The sequence below is a fragment of the Solenopsis invicta genome, chromosome 15 (genome assembly GCF_016802725.1).
Source record: "Solenopsis invicta isolate M01_SB chromosome 15, UNIL_Sinv_3.0, whole genome shotgun sequence".
Taxonomy (NCBI): domain Eukaryota; kingdom Metazoa; phylum Arthropoda; class Insecta; order Hymenoptera; family Formicidae; genus Solenopsis; species Solenopsis invicta.
The window spans coordinates 1,059,296-1,075,448 of record NC_052678.1 but is presented as its reverse complement, the minus strand read 5'-3'; the positions used below and the strand labels follow the sequence as shown (position 1 = coordinate 1,075,448).

Genomic DNA, 16,153 nt, shown 5'->3' with positions numbered 1-16,153 from the left:
TTTATTATCTAAGTGCAATCGTTTTGCTCTTGCCAGCTGCTTTTTAGACTTGTTTGCCTGCCTTCTTAGCGTAGATAGCTTTTCTGTCCACCATGGCACTGTTCTGTTAGCTAGTTTCCTTTTTGGCATAGAGTTGTCGCAGACTTTCTTTAGCACTTTGTTAAATTGCTTTACTGCTTTATTGGCGTTACTATTTATTATACTGTCTACAAAGTCGGTTGAAATGTGTTTTTACCATTGTGCTGAAAGTTTCCCAGTTAGCTTTTCTCAAGTTGGAGCCACTTTGATTACTCCATTTTACAATGCTTGGTGTCGTGTATCCAATTTCGACGAGGATGAGGTTGTGATCACTTGTAGTGCACACTGTGTCCACTCTCCAGTTACTCAGGTGTTTAGCCATGTTTACACTTGCTAGAGTGATATCAATATTCGATTCTCCTCTATTTGACATGTATGTATGCGGATTGTTTGGTTGATTCATTATGCACAAATTATGTATCATGATCAGCTCTTCTAATTTCTTTCCTCTTTCATCGGTAGTATTAGCAAACCACCAGTCCGACTTAGCGTTTGCATCCATTACTATAATCAGTTTTTTGCCCGATAACTCTTGTAGGATTTTCTCTAGGTCCTTTAAAAACGGTTCTATTTCCAGTGAAAACTGGCAATACATGTTTATTATGTAGAATTGCTCTTGTTTGGTACCGACTTGGAAGCACATGATATGCTCCGATTCTAACTCTATATTTTGAAATACGTCCATTTTATTTTCTTTGACAACGGCAGCGACCCACACGTTTTCCTTGTTTGGTTGTACAACTCTCAGACCTGGTGTTGTATAGCCTCTTGTTTTCCCTTTGTATATGTATGGTTCCTGGATACATAGTATATCCAGGTCGTATTCCCTGAAAACAAGTTCTAGGTTTACAGCCGCCGCTCGCGATCTTTGCGCGTTTATTTGTGCCAGTTTTAGTCCCATTTTGTTTTATTATGGTACAGGTCCACTTGTTTTAAGTATTCCGGGCAGTCTTTACTTCTTACACTGTGTCGGTTTTCTTTTCTCCTGGTACGGATGCAGTTCATGCATCTGGGCTCCTCTGTTTTATCACATTCCTTCTTCAGATGTTCCTTACTGCCACAAATTTCACAGAGTTGGTCCGGGTTTGTACATATCTTAGCCACATGCCCATGGGAGTGACATTTGAAACACCTCGAGATGTTTATATACTCCCTGGCTCTATACGTCTGCCACTGCATATAGACTCTGCCCTTGTTCACAATGTAGCTAAGATATTTTCCAGGCATCTGAATTATCCAGTTTAAGCGGTTTTCTCTATTCCTGTACCGGTATCTTACTTTTACGACTTCCTTAAGTTTATCTAATTCTACATCGCTTAGATGGTCGAAGTTTTTGTTAATTAAGTTTTGCAAAATTTCGTCTTCTTTTAATTCTTTTTCCACATCGTACACAATTAGTGATGGGAGAAATTTCTTTGGTTGCTCAATCTTCAGTTGTTTTTTACTTAGATCTACTTTGCTTAACGCTTCTACATCCTTTTTGCTATCTACCTCTATAATTAAGCCTTTTCTTCTCATTTGTTTAATACTTCTTATTTTTAATCTTTCTTTGACGTGCCTTAGACTCTTTATCACTTGTTCCTTAATCTCTTTGTTCGTTCTTAAGTCTTCTGCTTCCGTCTCAGGTTTTATCAGTACAACTTCTTTTCCTGAGATTGTACTTCTTTCTTTTACTGGTTTTTTAATTGCTTGGTAAGGTCCTGTTGGTGGCTTGGCAGCCATTTCCGAGTACAGTGTTCCCGTTTTATTTTCTCTAACTCTATTTTCATATAGCGCTTGGTATTTTTCTTTTTCTACAATTTCTTTTTGTAGCCTGTGTTCCATGTCTGCCCATTTGTCTAATATAAAACGGATTGCCGCTCTAGAAATCTTGTTACATTCGTTAAAAAGAAATCCTTCCAGCTTTGTTCTCTCTATACGGACTTCCTCAAGCGTGCCCCCGCCCGCAGCATCGTCGTTGCTTTCCATCTCTCTTGCCTCTTCAATGTTTGTAGGGGATATGGATCCCAAGTGTCCGCTTCGACATTCTACAATCTCGATTCTAGGTGTTTGAGCGGGCCTAGGCGGAGATCCGCCTATGGAGTCCACTACAGAAAGGTTCTTCTCCAAGTCTCTTGTGTCCACGTTTTTGCTCCTCAGTTCTTGAATCTTTACAGTCAGTTTTTGTGTTTTGGTATCATTCATAATGTTCCCACGAGTATGACGAGAAAGAAAGTCCGCCCTGGCAGAGCTCCCGTGCCGAGGGTAAGCCTATTGTTCCGAGGGGTCGGCAGATGCCCCGGAGTGAAGCCGCTGAAGGCTGGCTAAACTTGCGTTCCCTCCCCAGTCATGCATCCCCTCACCGCGGATCACAGCTTGAGATTAGAGGGATTTTTTATAGAGGTTAACCTTCCTCGCGGCCCAGGCGGTGAAGCCAAGACCCCCGGCTCCTAGAGACATGACCTAGAGGTTACGGTGTGTGTCGGAGAACCCCATAACGTCGCGACAGCATTTAGCCATCTGTTTCCGGCTGGTTACGGAATCAGATGCCCAGGAGTACCACGAGGAGGTAGCTGTGCGGCTTGAGTATGAGAGGCTAAGTGACTAAAAGTCTGTAATGCGCATCATACTCCAGCTATGTTTCACCCTAACCTTGTTCAACTGTCATTCAGAGCCAATATCTCCAGGTATCTTGCACGAATCAGACTCGCGGGTCCTGCGACGGTTGTCAGCCCTACGCATTGGACTTCGTAAAGCCAGGACACATGTCGTTAGCTTTGTTGCAAGGGTATGTTTCCTCAGGGTGAGCGAGAGTCATGGTATTCTCACTACTAATGCCGACCCTTCGGGCTGCTTGCAATATATACTCCCATAAAATGCGTGAGTCTACAATCGAGAGCTCAGAGTGGATGGGAACGACATCCCCGGTTGGGAAGCGCCCTTACACCCACCCCTGCTCCGGCTGGTCGTCGATTTTATAGTGCGCGGCCCAGGCTAGCCCCAGGCCCAAATACCTGTCTGATTGGGTAGCGCAGCGGAGACAAGGCTTCGGAAAGGGGAGTGGAATGCTTGCGCATTTATCACACTACTACCCTGTGATCCATAGTCACTCCCAGGTCTGAGAGACAGTGCGAGACGCGCATACGCCGTCATGGCTAAGGCTCTCTATGGAGCCTCGGTCTGGTTCAGCGAGACACTGGCCAGCCGCCGTATACGCGCAAACCTATACGCGTTACAAGTGCGACGAGCCAGGAGGGTTGTGCGCGCGTTTTGCACCGCTCCCGGCGAGGCAACTCTAGTCCTTTTTTTTTATAGTTGGAAAACGCCTTTATGGGTCCCCGGTCCTGTGGGGACAGAAACGCGGGGTATGTGAGACTCACCGACCTAGACGTGGCCGGCATACTCACTAAAACTTTTTTCGGCGTTTAGGCTCGGGACGGATCACGGGATCGAACTAGCATGCACTGCGATCCGTTCTAGCCTAAACGGGTCCCCGCCCGAAAGCAGGAACCCTCCTCCGGAGTTAACGGCCAGAGCTCGACCGAAGTCCAGCCTCAGCCGCCCGAACCGGGATGCCGGGTGTGCGTTGGGCCCCCGTGGAAGAGGGCCCTAGGTACGCACTCCCGCATCCCAAGCCTCGAGACGGGTCAGCCGGGCAACTACTCCGCCGCTGATTCCGCCCGAGGCGTACCTCCTCAACAGTGGAGAGGGTAGGGCCCTCTGTCCGGTCTATTGCAGCCGGAGCTGCGAGGGTTCCCTCCTCACTGTTTCTTCCTGGCCATCCCCCTTCATTCTTCCCTGAAGAAAGGGAAAAGAGGGAAATGTAGCCAATGATCTATCTCTGGCGGTGCCAGATCCGTCACCGCCAGGACACCGGCAATCTCTTGTATCGGGAAGGGAGAGGACAGAGGACAACAAACTCACCCTTTCCCTTCCTACTGCTCGCGATCTCATCGTTAAGGGGGAGAAGGTGGTCTCTGCTGATGTTGCTGCAGGAACCTTTTGCGCCTCCCCCCCTTCGCCTCCTCTCTGGCGGCACGTTGGGAGCTTCCTCCCTCTCCCGCTCGGCAGCCTCCTTCCGCGACATAACGACGTTGCAGAAAGAGGCCACCGCTGCCCACTCGTCAGCACCAGCGAGCATCCGCCTTACCATCGAGGGGAGGTCGAGGCCGACCCCTATCTTGTCGGCGAAGGCACGGCGCTCATCAACCCAAGCCGGGCATACCTCCAAGGTATGTTGCGCTGTATCCCTCGCCTCTGGGCAATGGTGGCACTTTGTGATGGCCTCCCGCCCAACCTTCTCGTACAGGTACTCTCCGAAGCACCCATGCCTGGAGAGCACCTACGTTACGTGGAATAAAAGACCCCCGTGCCCCCTGCCCACCCATTCCTTAAGGACGGGGTCAATGGCCTCGACCACCCTCAAACCAGCGTGGGGCAGACGCTCCTGCCAGTGCTCGACCACTTTTAGGCAAGCTTGATTCCGCCCAGCCTCCAGCATTTGCTGTGTGGCAGGCTCACCCCCGCGGGCAAGTTCCTCCTTCCACTCGTGGGTGTCCGCAAGGGAACACGCCACGTAAGCCCACGGAGGCGAACCCGATAGCAGACACACCGCCTCACAGGAGATAGTGCGGTACGCACGCGTGACCCTGATGGCCATCTTGCGTTGCTCCCGTTGGAGCAACCTTAAGTTTCATTAAAATCGGGGTGTGACACTTTGAGAGGTTCCTTTGTGAATTATCTTAAAAAACAAAATGGCATTCTATTATCCCTTCCTTTCTCTAGTTAATAAATTAATATATTTATTATATTAATCAATGTAATTCAGTTATTACTTTAATCTTTAATGCTAAGAATCAGTAACTAAATATAATAATGAAACATGATTAATAATTAACATTACTTTATTAATAATTAACATTAATTTTTTAATTAGCAACAGTTAATTATTTTTAATTAATCAAATAAATTAACATAGAGCAATTTATTTTAATTGATTTATTTTATTAATTAAAATTTTATTTATACGTTAATGACTACAAATTTATTTATTGATTAATGACGAAAATTTATTTTAAGGTAAATAGAAACTTTCAATTGCTTATTATAATCAAGAATTGAATATTTTGTCGTAATTATTAATTAATAAATTAATTAAATTTTGCCTAAAATTGAAACAAAAGCATATTAATCAATAACACGTTCAACAATACAGCAATATAGTTTGATTTTATGAACGCGTAATTACAATAGAATAATTAATTGTTATATGGGGAATATAGAAGTTGAAATGTTAATCTGGTGAAATAGAAAAATACATTTTTTTTTAATTCTCCAATAAAAATTCTTTTTATTTGTTGTTGTGAGAAAATAGAATTTATATTAATATTTTTGTAAAAAGATGTTGAGACAAAAAAAGCACATTTTACAAAATATTATCTTTTTTACATATTACATACATCATATTACAAATATTCATTATTACAAAATTTGACTAATTAACGCATTTATAATTAACGCATGCGTAACATTTATCTGAAAATATAGCACTAGCGAAGTCTTCTTTGCTTCAATTGATAAACACATGGAATCATTAAATTAGATGCAATTCATATTTGGCTAAACAGTAACAGGAACTTTTGCATATTATTTACAGACAAAAGATTCTTTGGTAGAGACCCAAACAGAACAAAGAGTCTTTACGGCGTCAAAAGTAACTGCAAAATGATTATTAAAGATTACTTTTCAATCAATCACGATTCACTTTAATGTTATTTTGACATTATTGAAACTCGTGGTTCTGCTTGGAGATTTGCCATCGAGATCAATAAAACAAACGTGAAGATAACTTCAACAACGTACACGTTTATATACATATATAATAGATAATTGCAAAAGTTTGTGCTTGATTTTCATAAGTAATCAGAAACATTTTGCCACATGGCTGCGCTCAAGTTTGTTTCATAGCATTGCTTACAAATGTGTATGTACAGAAGATAGTCCCATGAATAAACATGTCAAAAGACTATTGATGTTAAGTTAAGTTGTTAAAGAAATTTTTTAAAATAGAAAACAAAAAGTTATATATTTGCCATGTTATATTAAACGAACTTCAGAAAGGGGTAAATATTGGAACTGCGACAAGAACCATTTGCTGTGTTTACCATATCAGTACAAATAAATTACCTTTTCAAAAAAAGGTAAAAAAAAGCGCCTATGTGTGTTGCGCGCAATTTATTTTGAAATTGTGTAATCTAATAAAAATGATATACAATTATAAAAAAAAATGTGTGAAATCTTTTAAAGTGCGCTTATTATAAAAAGAATATACTTTTTCTACAAAATTAAAGTAGTCGTATTTGTATTTTCTTTGAAAAACATTCCTATTCTAACCCAACTGGTAGTATCTTCAATTTTTATACAAAACCCACGTGGTACTATCTCTGTATTGTTATTGAAAAATCTTCGTATTTTAAAAATTCAAGTGATAGCATCTTTAATTCTCATTGAAAAATTTTATTCTAACCCAAGTAGTATTTCCTTAAATATTGTGTAATTTAATTCAACCTAAATGCATTTTTCCAAAAAATCTTTTAAACAATCAAAGTACTATTTTTGTATTTCCATTGAAAAATCTTTCAAGTTTAACCCAAGTGGTTGTATTTAATTTTAATAAGTTTCAATGGAATATATAACATTTAATTTAAAAGATTAAAGAGGAAACGGTACAAAATGAAAAAATTTTATTAAAATAAAAAATTTTTGATGTACAAAAACATGGCGCTGCTAGATAGGAAAAACAATGAGAAGAATTGAATAATTTCTGTATAAAACCTAATTGCTACTATCTCTGTATTGTCATTGAAAATCTTCCAAACCAAGTGGAATTTAATTGAAAATAAATAATATATTATAATATATATTATAATATATAATATAAATTTTGTAATCTAATTTAATCTCAATAATTTATATTTTAACAGAATTTTTATTTTTTTAAATAAAATTCAAGTGGTATCTTAAGTTTAACTTACAATAAGAATTACTTAAATGTTAAAGAAACTAAAACTTATTTCGCAAATTATTTTTATAACGCATATCTTACAAGTGTTACATTTATTGCGTTCTTTCTTACGTCTTTACTGCTTTTTCTATCTAGCAGCGCCATGTTTTTGTACATCAAAAATTTTTTATTTCAATAAAATTTTCTCATTTCATTTCCTCTTTAATCTTTTAAATTAAATGTTATATATTCCATTGAAACTTATTAAAATTAAACAACCACTTGGGTTAAAATTGAAAGATTTTTCAATGGAAATACAAAAATAGTACTTTGATTGTTTAAAAGATTTTTTGGAAAAATGCATTTAGGTTGAATTAAATTACACAATATTTAAGGAAATACTACTTGGGTTAGAATAAAATTTTTCAATGAGAATTAAAGATGCTATCACTTGAATTTTTAAAATACGAAGATTTTTCAATAACAGTACAGAGATAGTACCACGTGGGTTTTGTATAAAAATTGAAGGTACTACCAGTTGGGTTAGAATAGGAATGTTTTTCAAAGAAAATACAAATAATACGACTACTTTAATTTTGTAGAAAAAGTATATTCTTTTTATAATAAGCGCACTTTAAAAGATTTCACACATTTTTTTTTTTATAAATGTATATCATTTTTATTAGATTACACAATTTCAAAATAAATTGCGCGCAACACACATAGACGCTTTTTTTTACCTTTTTTTGAAAAGGTAATTTATTTGTACTGATATCACGCGTTTTGTAGTGTTTTATATATATATATATATATATATATACACGTTTAAATTATGTATCTGACCTTGTTTTGGAATTATGAGTATTATGCATACGAGCATCCACCGTATCGTTTTTATATAATTCACATGACATGTACTCTTCCATAGCTTTCATGAAAAACGGATTGTTTAAAGTTGACAATTGTTATATTATATTTTTTTCAATATCGGCATCGTGTTCTTGTGATATTTTATTATCTATTTGCAGCGCAATGTCTGTCTCCTCCACTGACGGACTATTTAAATATTTCTGATCATAATTTATTTTGTAGCTCAATGTTCAATGCAATCCTTACGTCTGCAATAAATTATAATAAAATATATAAATTTACAATAAAAAAGAATAAAACAAAGCTAGTCAGAGACTCTTACCAAGATTATTGTTAATGACTGACGAATAAAGATCAGGTTAAAGAACCTGTCACGACGGATATGATGATGATTACAAGTACTGCACCACATACACCACAAGTACACCACAAGTCGCATACGGCTGACTAATGTATGCCAGCGCTACTCGTGTCGAAAATATAAAAGGGAGAATTCCTGAGGGCGACGACGACGTTTCTTAAATGAAATGTAGAATATTTAGACTTTGCGTCGCTATATCTCCGCTCATAGGGCACGGAGAGAAAAAATAAAAATACTTTTATTATACAAGTCGGGGCCATGCTATCGTTTGAGACTTCTCAGAACTTGATCGGTTTAACCGTTATTGAGATCTGATAATCTCGCGTGCTTGGAACTCGCTGACTCGCGTAAAAGAGGGTCGGTCTGCGACTTTCATAAAAAAAAAATTTTTCTACATAGGCGCGAGTCGCGACCGCGCCTCTAGATTTGGACCATGTTCTTTCTCAGTATTAAAAAGCCAACTTTAACCTCGATGATTAACCTCGTTCTGAACGGCATTGATGACGACATTGTACAGTGCCGTGTAATAATTCGCAAGGTAGGTTTGACTTACGGATGCTGAATCGATAATAATGAACGCACGTGATGCTTATTCAGAAAAAATACAACAATAATTATATTTGACATGAAGAATAATGCTGAATAACTGACATTTTCTTAGTTACTAATTCTCTTACATTTAAAGTCTGTAGAAATTTATGATTTATATTAAAAATTATATATTGCACAGATAGATATACACATAACAGAGATAAACATGTATGAGGGAGTGGAAAAGATAAAGGAACAAGTCATTTATTAAAATTAAAAATTGATCCTTTAATATTATTTTTTAGTTGATAATAAAATTATGCGTTTCTAATGTGTGTTTGTGTGTGTATGTGTGTGTGTGTGTGTGTTCCACTGTTAAATAATTTGATAGTTCTGAAAAGAAGCATCATTAAACCATTAAAATTATACGAAATTATTTAAATTATATGGAAACCAACTTAATAATCGATGCAGTACTCTTCTGACGAAACTATTTGCTGCAATCTATTTATTAGAAATACCGCGTATATTTTTAAAATATTTTTCGAGGTGCTTCTAAAAATCTTCCCGTATTAATTATATTTTATAATATATTAGATATATTAAATATATTACATATACTACATATATTACATATATTACACATATTACATATATTACATATATATGTATATATGTATATATATATGTATGTATGTATATATATATATATATATTTCGTCAAAGAAATATAAAGATATTGATATATCTTTATATTTCTTCTTGATTATACGCGTTTTAACGTGTGTTGAAAAACGTTTGCTGACAAAATAACACAAACAACGGATCAATATTTGCTGCATATTATTTACGCTTTTACATAATATGAATTTCTAAAATAAAAGAAAAGTCAACTACAAAATGCAAAAATACCATAGTTTCATATGTCTATATATTTTTTGCGACATGTATGAAATAAATTGTAATTAATATGGAAAAACTTTAAATGCATTATAAGATTTTTTATTGGGATCATGCGAATTTTTATGTTCCGGAGTTTGTTATTCTTATTTAAGGAATTCTTACTATATAAAAGTGTAAATCATGTGCAGAAACTATCGATTCGTTGTTTGTGTTATTCCGTCAGCAAAATTTTTCAACAAAACAACATTGAAACGTGCATAATCAAGAAGAAATACAAATATACGTCAACATTTTTATATTTCTTTTGCGATACATATAATTGTATATTATAAAATGTAATATGGAAAGATTTTGGAAGCATCTCGAAAGATATTTTTAAAACATATGCAGTATTTCCAATAAACAGATTGCAGCAAATAGTTTTGTCAGAAAAATACCGATTATTAATTTGATTCCACTATAATTTAAATGATTTTTTTCACTAAATCATTTAACAGTATACTCGTCAATAAAAAAAATTTTTTAAATTCAATTTTTTTAACTTTAATAAATGACCTTATACTTTTATCTTTTGCACCTCTTCCTACATATTTATCTCATTGCCAGTTATGTTATATATGTATATTTATCTGTGCAATATATAATTTATAACACAATATAAATCATAAATTTATACAGATAGATCTAAAAAGCAATGTAAACATAACATAACGGAAATATTATTTAAGCATTTCGGCGTTAACAATTTTGTGAATATAATTATATGCATTTCATTCGTCACTTCTTAGCTCTTGTCAGAACGTAGCGAGCGTTCAACGTGGTGTGCGCACCACTGTAAAGTTGGCCTCCCTTTTTCAAAATTGAAAAAAAATAAGCACAGTTTTGGTTGCCCTCCCTCCTCCCGGAGAATTTTAGAGTTCTCGACCGATTAAAAAAAAAGAGTTTTGTCGATTAAAGCGATAAAAACACCATTTGAAAAAACGGGGTGGCCAACTTCAAAAAGCTTTAACTTGTTTATTGTCAATTTTAGCACATTTGTTCATTAAAGATAATCGATAGAACTCTTCGGGGAGTTACCAAAACTCTAAAGAAATTGACAAAATTCGCAAAAAAATTTGACTTGTGGACTTTGAAAATTTCGTTTTTTGAATATTCAAAGAGCCAGAACTCCTTTGTTTTCAACTTTAGCGTTCCAATTATTAAGGATAATTTTCAAAAGTCTTCAGGAAACTGCCAGAACTTGTGGCAAAACACCAGATTTTCGAAAAATAGGGAATTAAAAATTTTCCCAAAAACTTTCTGATAGCCCCCCGAAGAATTCTATCGATTATCTTTAATGAGCAAATGTGCTAAAATTGATAACAAACAAGTTATAGCTCTTTGAAGTTGGCTCCCTATCCCCCGTTTTTTTAAATAGTGTGTTTACCGCTTTAATCGACACTTTTTTTAATCGATTGAGAACTCTAGAACTCTTCGCGCGGGGGGGGGGCAACAAGAACTGCGCTTAATTTTTCCAAATTTTGAAAAACCGGGGGTCAGCTTTACAGAAGTGATGTGCACTGTTTACAATTTATACGTTAAAGCGCAATCATCATATATTTTGGATCAGTGAGATCTGAATCCGGATCTTTGGCGCAGAGAGCAGACGCACAACTCTCTGCGTCACAAAATAATTATACGTTATAAATACATTATTGTTTATAGGCAATAGAAGAAAACAATTACATTAAGCGGAATATTTTATACTTAAAATTGAAAATAAAATATTGAAGTCGTATTTAATTTTAATTTTACTTTTAGTTTAATTTTACCATTTATTTTATTATACAGCTTAACTTGCAGACTTCTAAATATAAGTAACAATAAAAATATTTAATATGAAATAAACTGAAAAAAGAGTGAAATTGAGAGAATTTGTAATGTATTATTCTTCGTTAAATATAATTTATACATGTTGTTGATGTTTTTTTCTGAATAAGGCGCAATCATCATTGTCGATTCAGCTTCAATAAATTAAATCTACTATAAATTTGCAAATTATTGTACAATATATATTTTACTGGAAAACAATTCTTTTTTTTCTTTTTAATCTGTAAGCAATGCCACAAAATAAATTCGAGCGCCGCCATGAGATGAAATGTTTCCGGTCACTTATGAAAATCGGACACAAACTTTTGCAATCATCTAATACGTATATTATATAAATAATTATTTTCCTTATAAAAATTGTATATACAATCAAATCAATCCATTCGAATATTTTAATGGCATCAATAAGAAATATTAAAATTACAAAACTTTCAAACTTATTTAATAATAATAATAATTGATTTTTTAAAGTTATCAAAATCCAGAATTTTATTCATCTATATGTAGAGGAGAAAAGTATTATGGCTACTCCCATTATGACTACTGCGGACATTATGGCTACTCCCATTATCTCCGTTATTAGGTGACAAATTTTAACAATTGTTTATAAAATTATTTAATTAGTAGCCTGCCATTTTTTAGTGGCGCTAATGTGCCAATACACAATAGCTAACAATTATTATACGGCATTTTTACCTTTGAGTACTCTGAATTTTTTTCAAAGTACATTTTAGCACTTAATTACACATACTTCTATTGTTTTGTTGTTGAGCGTATTATCACATGAATGTATATATACTCGAGTGTATACGCTGGCTGAAAGGTGCGTCAATTAATAGAAATATTTTTTAACTTTATTTTATTAACCTTTGGTTTGTGGCTGAGAATGTCTCGAAGCTGAGTCAAAACGTCCTACGTAGTTTATGGAAAGATAATAAAATTGTTACAATATCACGCACCAACAACCGCGGTTACTCTTATTAGCCTATTTAAATTTAATCTGTTGATAATTGTCCAAGTTTCAATATAAAGTATTTATTATAAATAACCAAGTAATTCAATAAAATTAAAATGGATGCCATATTACCCTCTTCTTCTCTATTTATATGTTATGCACATTGACTTAAAATTTTATTTTTTTTCCCAAACAATATATTTTTATATGAACTGCTGATAAAAACATTGCTTCATAACTTATTTATAATATTTTTCATTTTAACCATCTTTTTTCAAGATTAGGTCAAGCATTCGAGAATAGTAGTCTTAATCTTAACAATATATTTATATATAAAAGCACTTTGACTCATTAATATTATTTGAAGCACACTAAATTGTTTCATATTGAATCAGTGTGAATTAAGATCAAATTGAAACAAATTCAAAATAAATCTTTATTAATTTTCGGTTCACACCGATTACGTTTTCTTATGTTGTAAAAATTTAGCGTGCAACGCGAATGAATCCGTAGCCAAGAAGGCTACAGATTTTCTTTGGTGATTCTGATCAGCGTCCCCACTTAAAGCATTCACCCCAAAATTTGTCCATTGTGTGATAGAGGTGAGGGAACACGTTTTCGAGAGAGTGTGCTTCGTCCGTATACGTGACCTGTTCGAACAGGATGTCATTATGTTCCAGCGCCTTGGCGAGCGCCATCGCCTGCTGGTAATGCACGTTATCGTCCCCGCTGCCGTGTATCAGCATATACTTTTTGCCGCGTATTCCCTCCGATTGTTGCGAGATATCTGTGAGTTCGTAACCGAAGAGATTGTCCTCCGGAGTTGGTAGTCCCATGAATCGTTCAGTGTAGATGGAATCTGTAATAAATCGTACGACGATACTAAAAACAGTGACAAAATTTAATTAATTTATTATATTATTACAATTCATAATTACAACTAAAATTTAGTTTTTTATTATAAGTGATTCTTTTAGTTGCCTTGAAATAAATCTTAACTAATCAATTTTTAATCAACGAAATAAATTGATTTAAAAGTTTGTTGTATGTAATTGTGGTCAATTCAACTGATTAAAAATAATTAACTGTTACTGATTGAAAAATGAATAGTTAATTAATATTCGTCTGTTTGAAGTCGATATTCAAAGTCGATTCTTATTTCAATACGGTCTTAAATAATGTCTTAAGATATTAATATAATATAATTCTATGATTAGTTGATAAGATCTTAAAATAGTACTTAAGATAGTCTTAAATATAAGAACCGACTTATCAGCTTTAGTCACTAGTTTATAGTATTGATTAATAGCTGAATAGCATTGGTTAATATAATAAATAAAATAATTTATCAACTAAAATCGATTTAAATATCTTTCCACTATAACAAGTACATTTAAGTTTATAACTGTTTGTAAAAATTATAAATTAATTCTTCATAAATATTTTTTAGAATTAATACTATTAAATTAATCGTAAATTTCATTGAACTTTGGTTTTATGTAATGACTGTGGTTCAAAGACTGAATATGCGGCGAGCATTTTGCATAGGGTTGAGATTGTAAAAATTGATATGTAAATTATTATTGGGCATCTGCTGCAGATCGATATAGATATTTGTCATCTTTATGTATAACTTTTTTATTTGATTAAAATTTAATAATTTACGATTGATTACTTTAAAAACAAACATGATTTTTTAAACATTGTTGATTTTTTTTATTAACAATGTGTTATTTATTTCAATTATCGGTTAAATCAATCGATTAAATCAATTTAAGAAGTTAATTGTTAAGATTTTGCATAATTAATTGATTAAATTTTTGCTTAAAGTTAAAGTAATCAATTAAAAATTAATGATAAGCTTTGCAATAATTATCAAAGGTTTTTGTATAATTAATGATAAACACAGTTTTAATTAATTACTTTAGTTAAACAAATCTTAATAATTGACTTAACTCGAATAATTATACAAAATCTTTTAAATAAAAAAGTAAACATTTAATTATTTTTTACTAATACAAAATCTTTTGACAATTAATTTCTTAAATTGATTAAATTAATTATAATTATATATATTTAGCCAATTATTTTAATTGAAAAATAAATTAATCGATTAATGTAAAACACTGAGAAAATGCTAGAAAATTATTGTCAACGACAAAGTTACATTAAGAAAAGAATCCTGATTAAATCAACAAATTTATTTTTGTAAGCCTAAACAGAATTTTTCTAGTAATCATGCTTAAATTTGATAAGTTATAGCAAAAGTATTTGATAGACTTAATATAAGGATATAGTTAGTGTTTTCTAAAAAAAGTGTTAATTCGATCTTATAAAACTTCTAATTATAATAATATACGTGGCAAATGAACGCGTCTATTTCTTGTAATTAAAAAATTACACAAAATAGGATAAAAAACGCAATTTTATTGATATTATATAATATAATAAAATAATTTCTCTCTTTTGAATGCAATTGCCTAAAGGGTTCGAAGTAAATGAGAGATGTATTTTGACAATATATTAATTCTATACAAGAATTAATTCAGGAACCTATGATAATATTTCTGGAAATGATATATGTTAAATGCATTAATATAATAGTATCTAAAATATTATTAGAAACATCAAAATAAGTCTCCTACTTATATGCATGTTAGCTGTAATAATTGCTATTGTATATCGATTCTAATAAATATAGTATTATTAAGAAATTCTGTTAACTCTGCGGCATACATTTTTCTGTCAGCCCAATTTCAACAAAATTTGATACTTGGAAGATTTTTCTTGGGATCATTGATTTCAAATTTAAAAATTTTGAAAATTTAAGATGGCCAACCTATTAAGGCAAATAAATATTGTTAAATTTTTTTAGAATTTAACGAAACTTGACATACTTGAAAGTTTTAAGGGAAAAATTAAATCCGAGATGAAATCAAATCAGAAATGACAAATTTAAAATGGCAAATCAATATCTATCAGTTGTTTTCATTACTAAGTTACAAAGAACATAATCGAAAGAGATATTATAACAATGTTTTAATATATTTTTCAAAAACTTGTCATCCTCAATATAGTTCAATCACCCTATGAATTAAGAGCTGCTAGAATTGCAATTTACGTAAATGGTCTGTATCCTTTCTAAATAATAGTAAATATTTATGCACTGTTTGTTCTTCATTATCAGATTTAATTACTTTACACATGTTCAAGATGAAAATAAGCGTTTTGTGATTGCATATTTGCCTGAACTAATTTCAAATCAAAAGCAAAAATGTTGTACTCATTGCTACACAGAAAAAATAGAAAAGTCATCTCGTGCAGCACTTGTAAAATGCCTTTGTATATAAATATCAATTGCAACTGCTTTGCAACATATTGTAAAGTTAAAATTTCAAAAGTATGTACATACTTTTGTATACTACTTTTAATCACATTTTTTTACAGCACATTTTACAGGAAACTCACGTATTACAAAAAGAGCAAAAAAAGACAAAACAAAAATAAAAAGTTAGAAAACAAAAATATAAATAAGTAGAAGCAAAAAATAAAAAAAAAATAGAAAAACCTTAGAAATAAAAAGTAAAAAAGAACAAGAAAAGAT

At 33.2% G+C, this 16,153-nt stretch overlaps 2 protein-coding genes across 2 annotated transcripts in view; both read right to left on the bottom strand.

Moving 5' to 3' along the window:
• Positions 1–699: 699 nt before the first annotated feature.
• On the bottom strand, positions 700–3,323 carry LOC105203452. Its single transcript, XM_039457911.1, has one exon. It carries the CDS (start codon positions 2,260–2,262, stop codon positions 970–972), a length of 1,293 nt encoding a protein of 430 aa, XP_039313845.1. The 5' UTR covers positions 2,263–3,323; the 3' UTR covers positions 700–969.
• Positions 3,324–11,897: 8,574 nt separating this feature from the next.
• Positions 11,898–16,153, bottom strand: part of LOC105203451 (venom dipeptidyl peptidase 4) — a 50,355-nt gene continuing 46,099 nt past the window's right edge. The window contains exon 14 of the mRNA XM_026136601.2: positions 11,898–13,408. Coding sequence (XP_025992386.1) covers positions 13,098–13,408 — 311 coding nt within the window. The 3' untranslated portion in view covers positions 11,898–13,097. The remainder of the gene's footprint in view (positions 13,409–16,153) is intronic.

What these genes read in the sequence shown, in the direction of transcription:
- LOC105203452 (XM_039457911.1), bottom strand. Translation starts at nt 2,262, where the DNA reads ATGAATGATACCAAAACACAAAAACTGACTGTAAAGATTCAAGAACTG.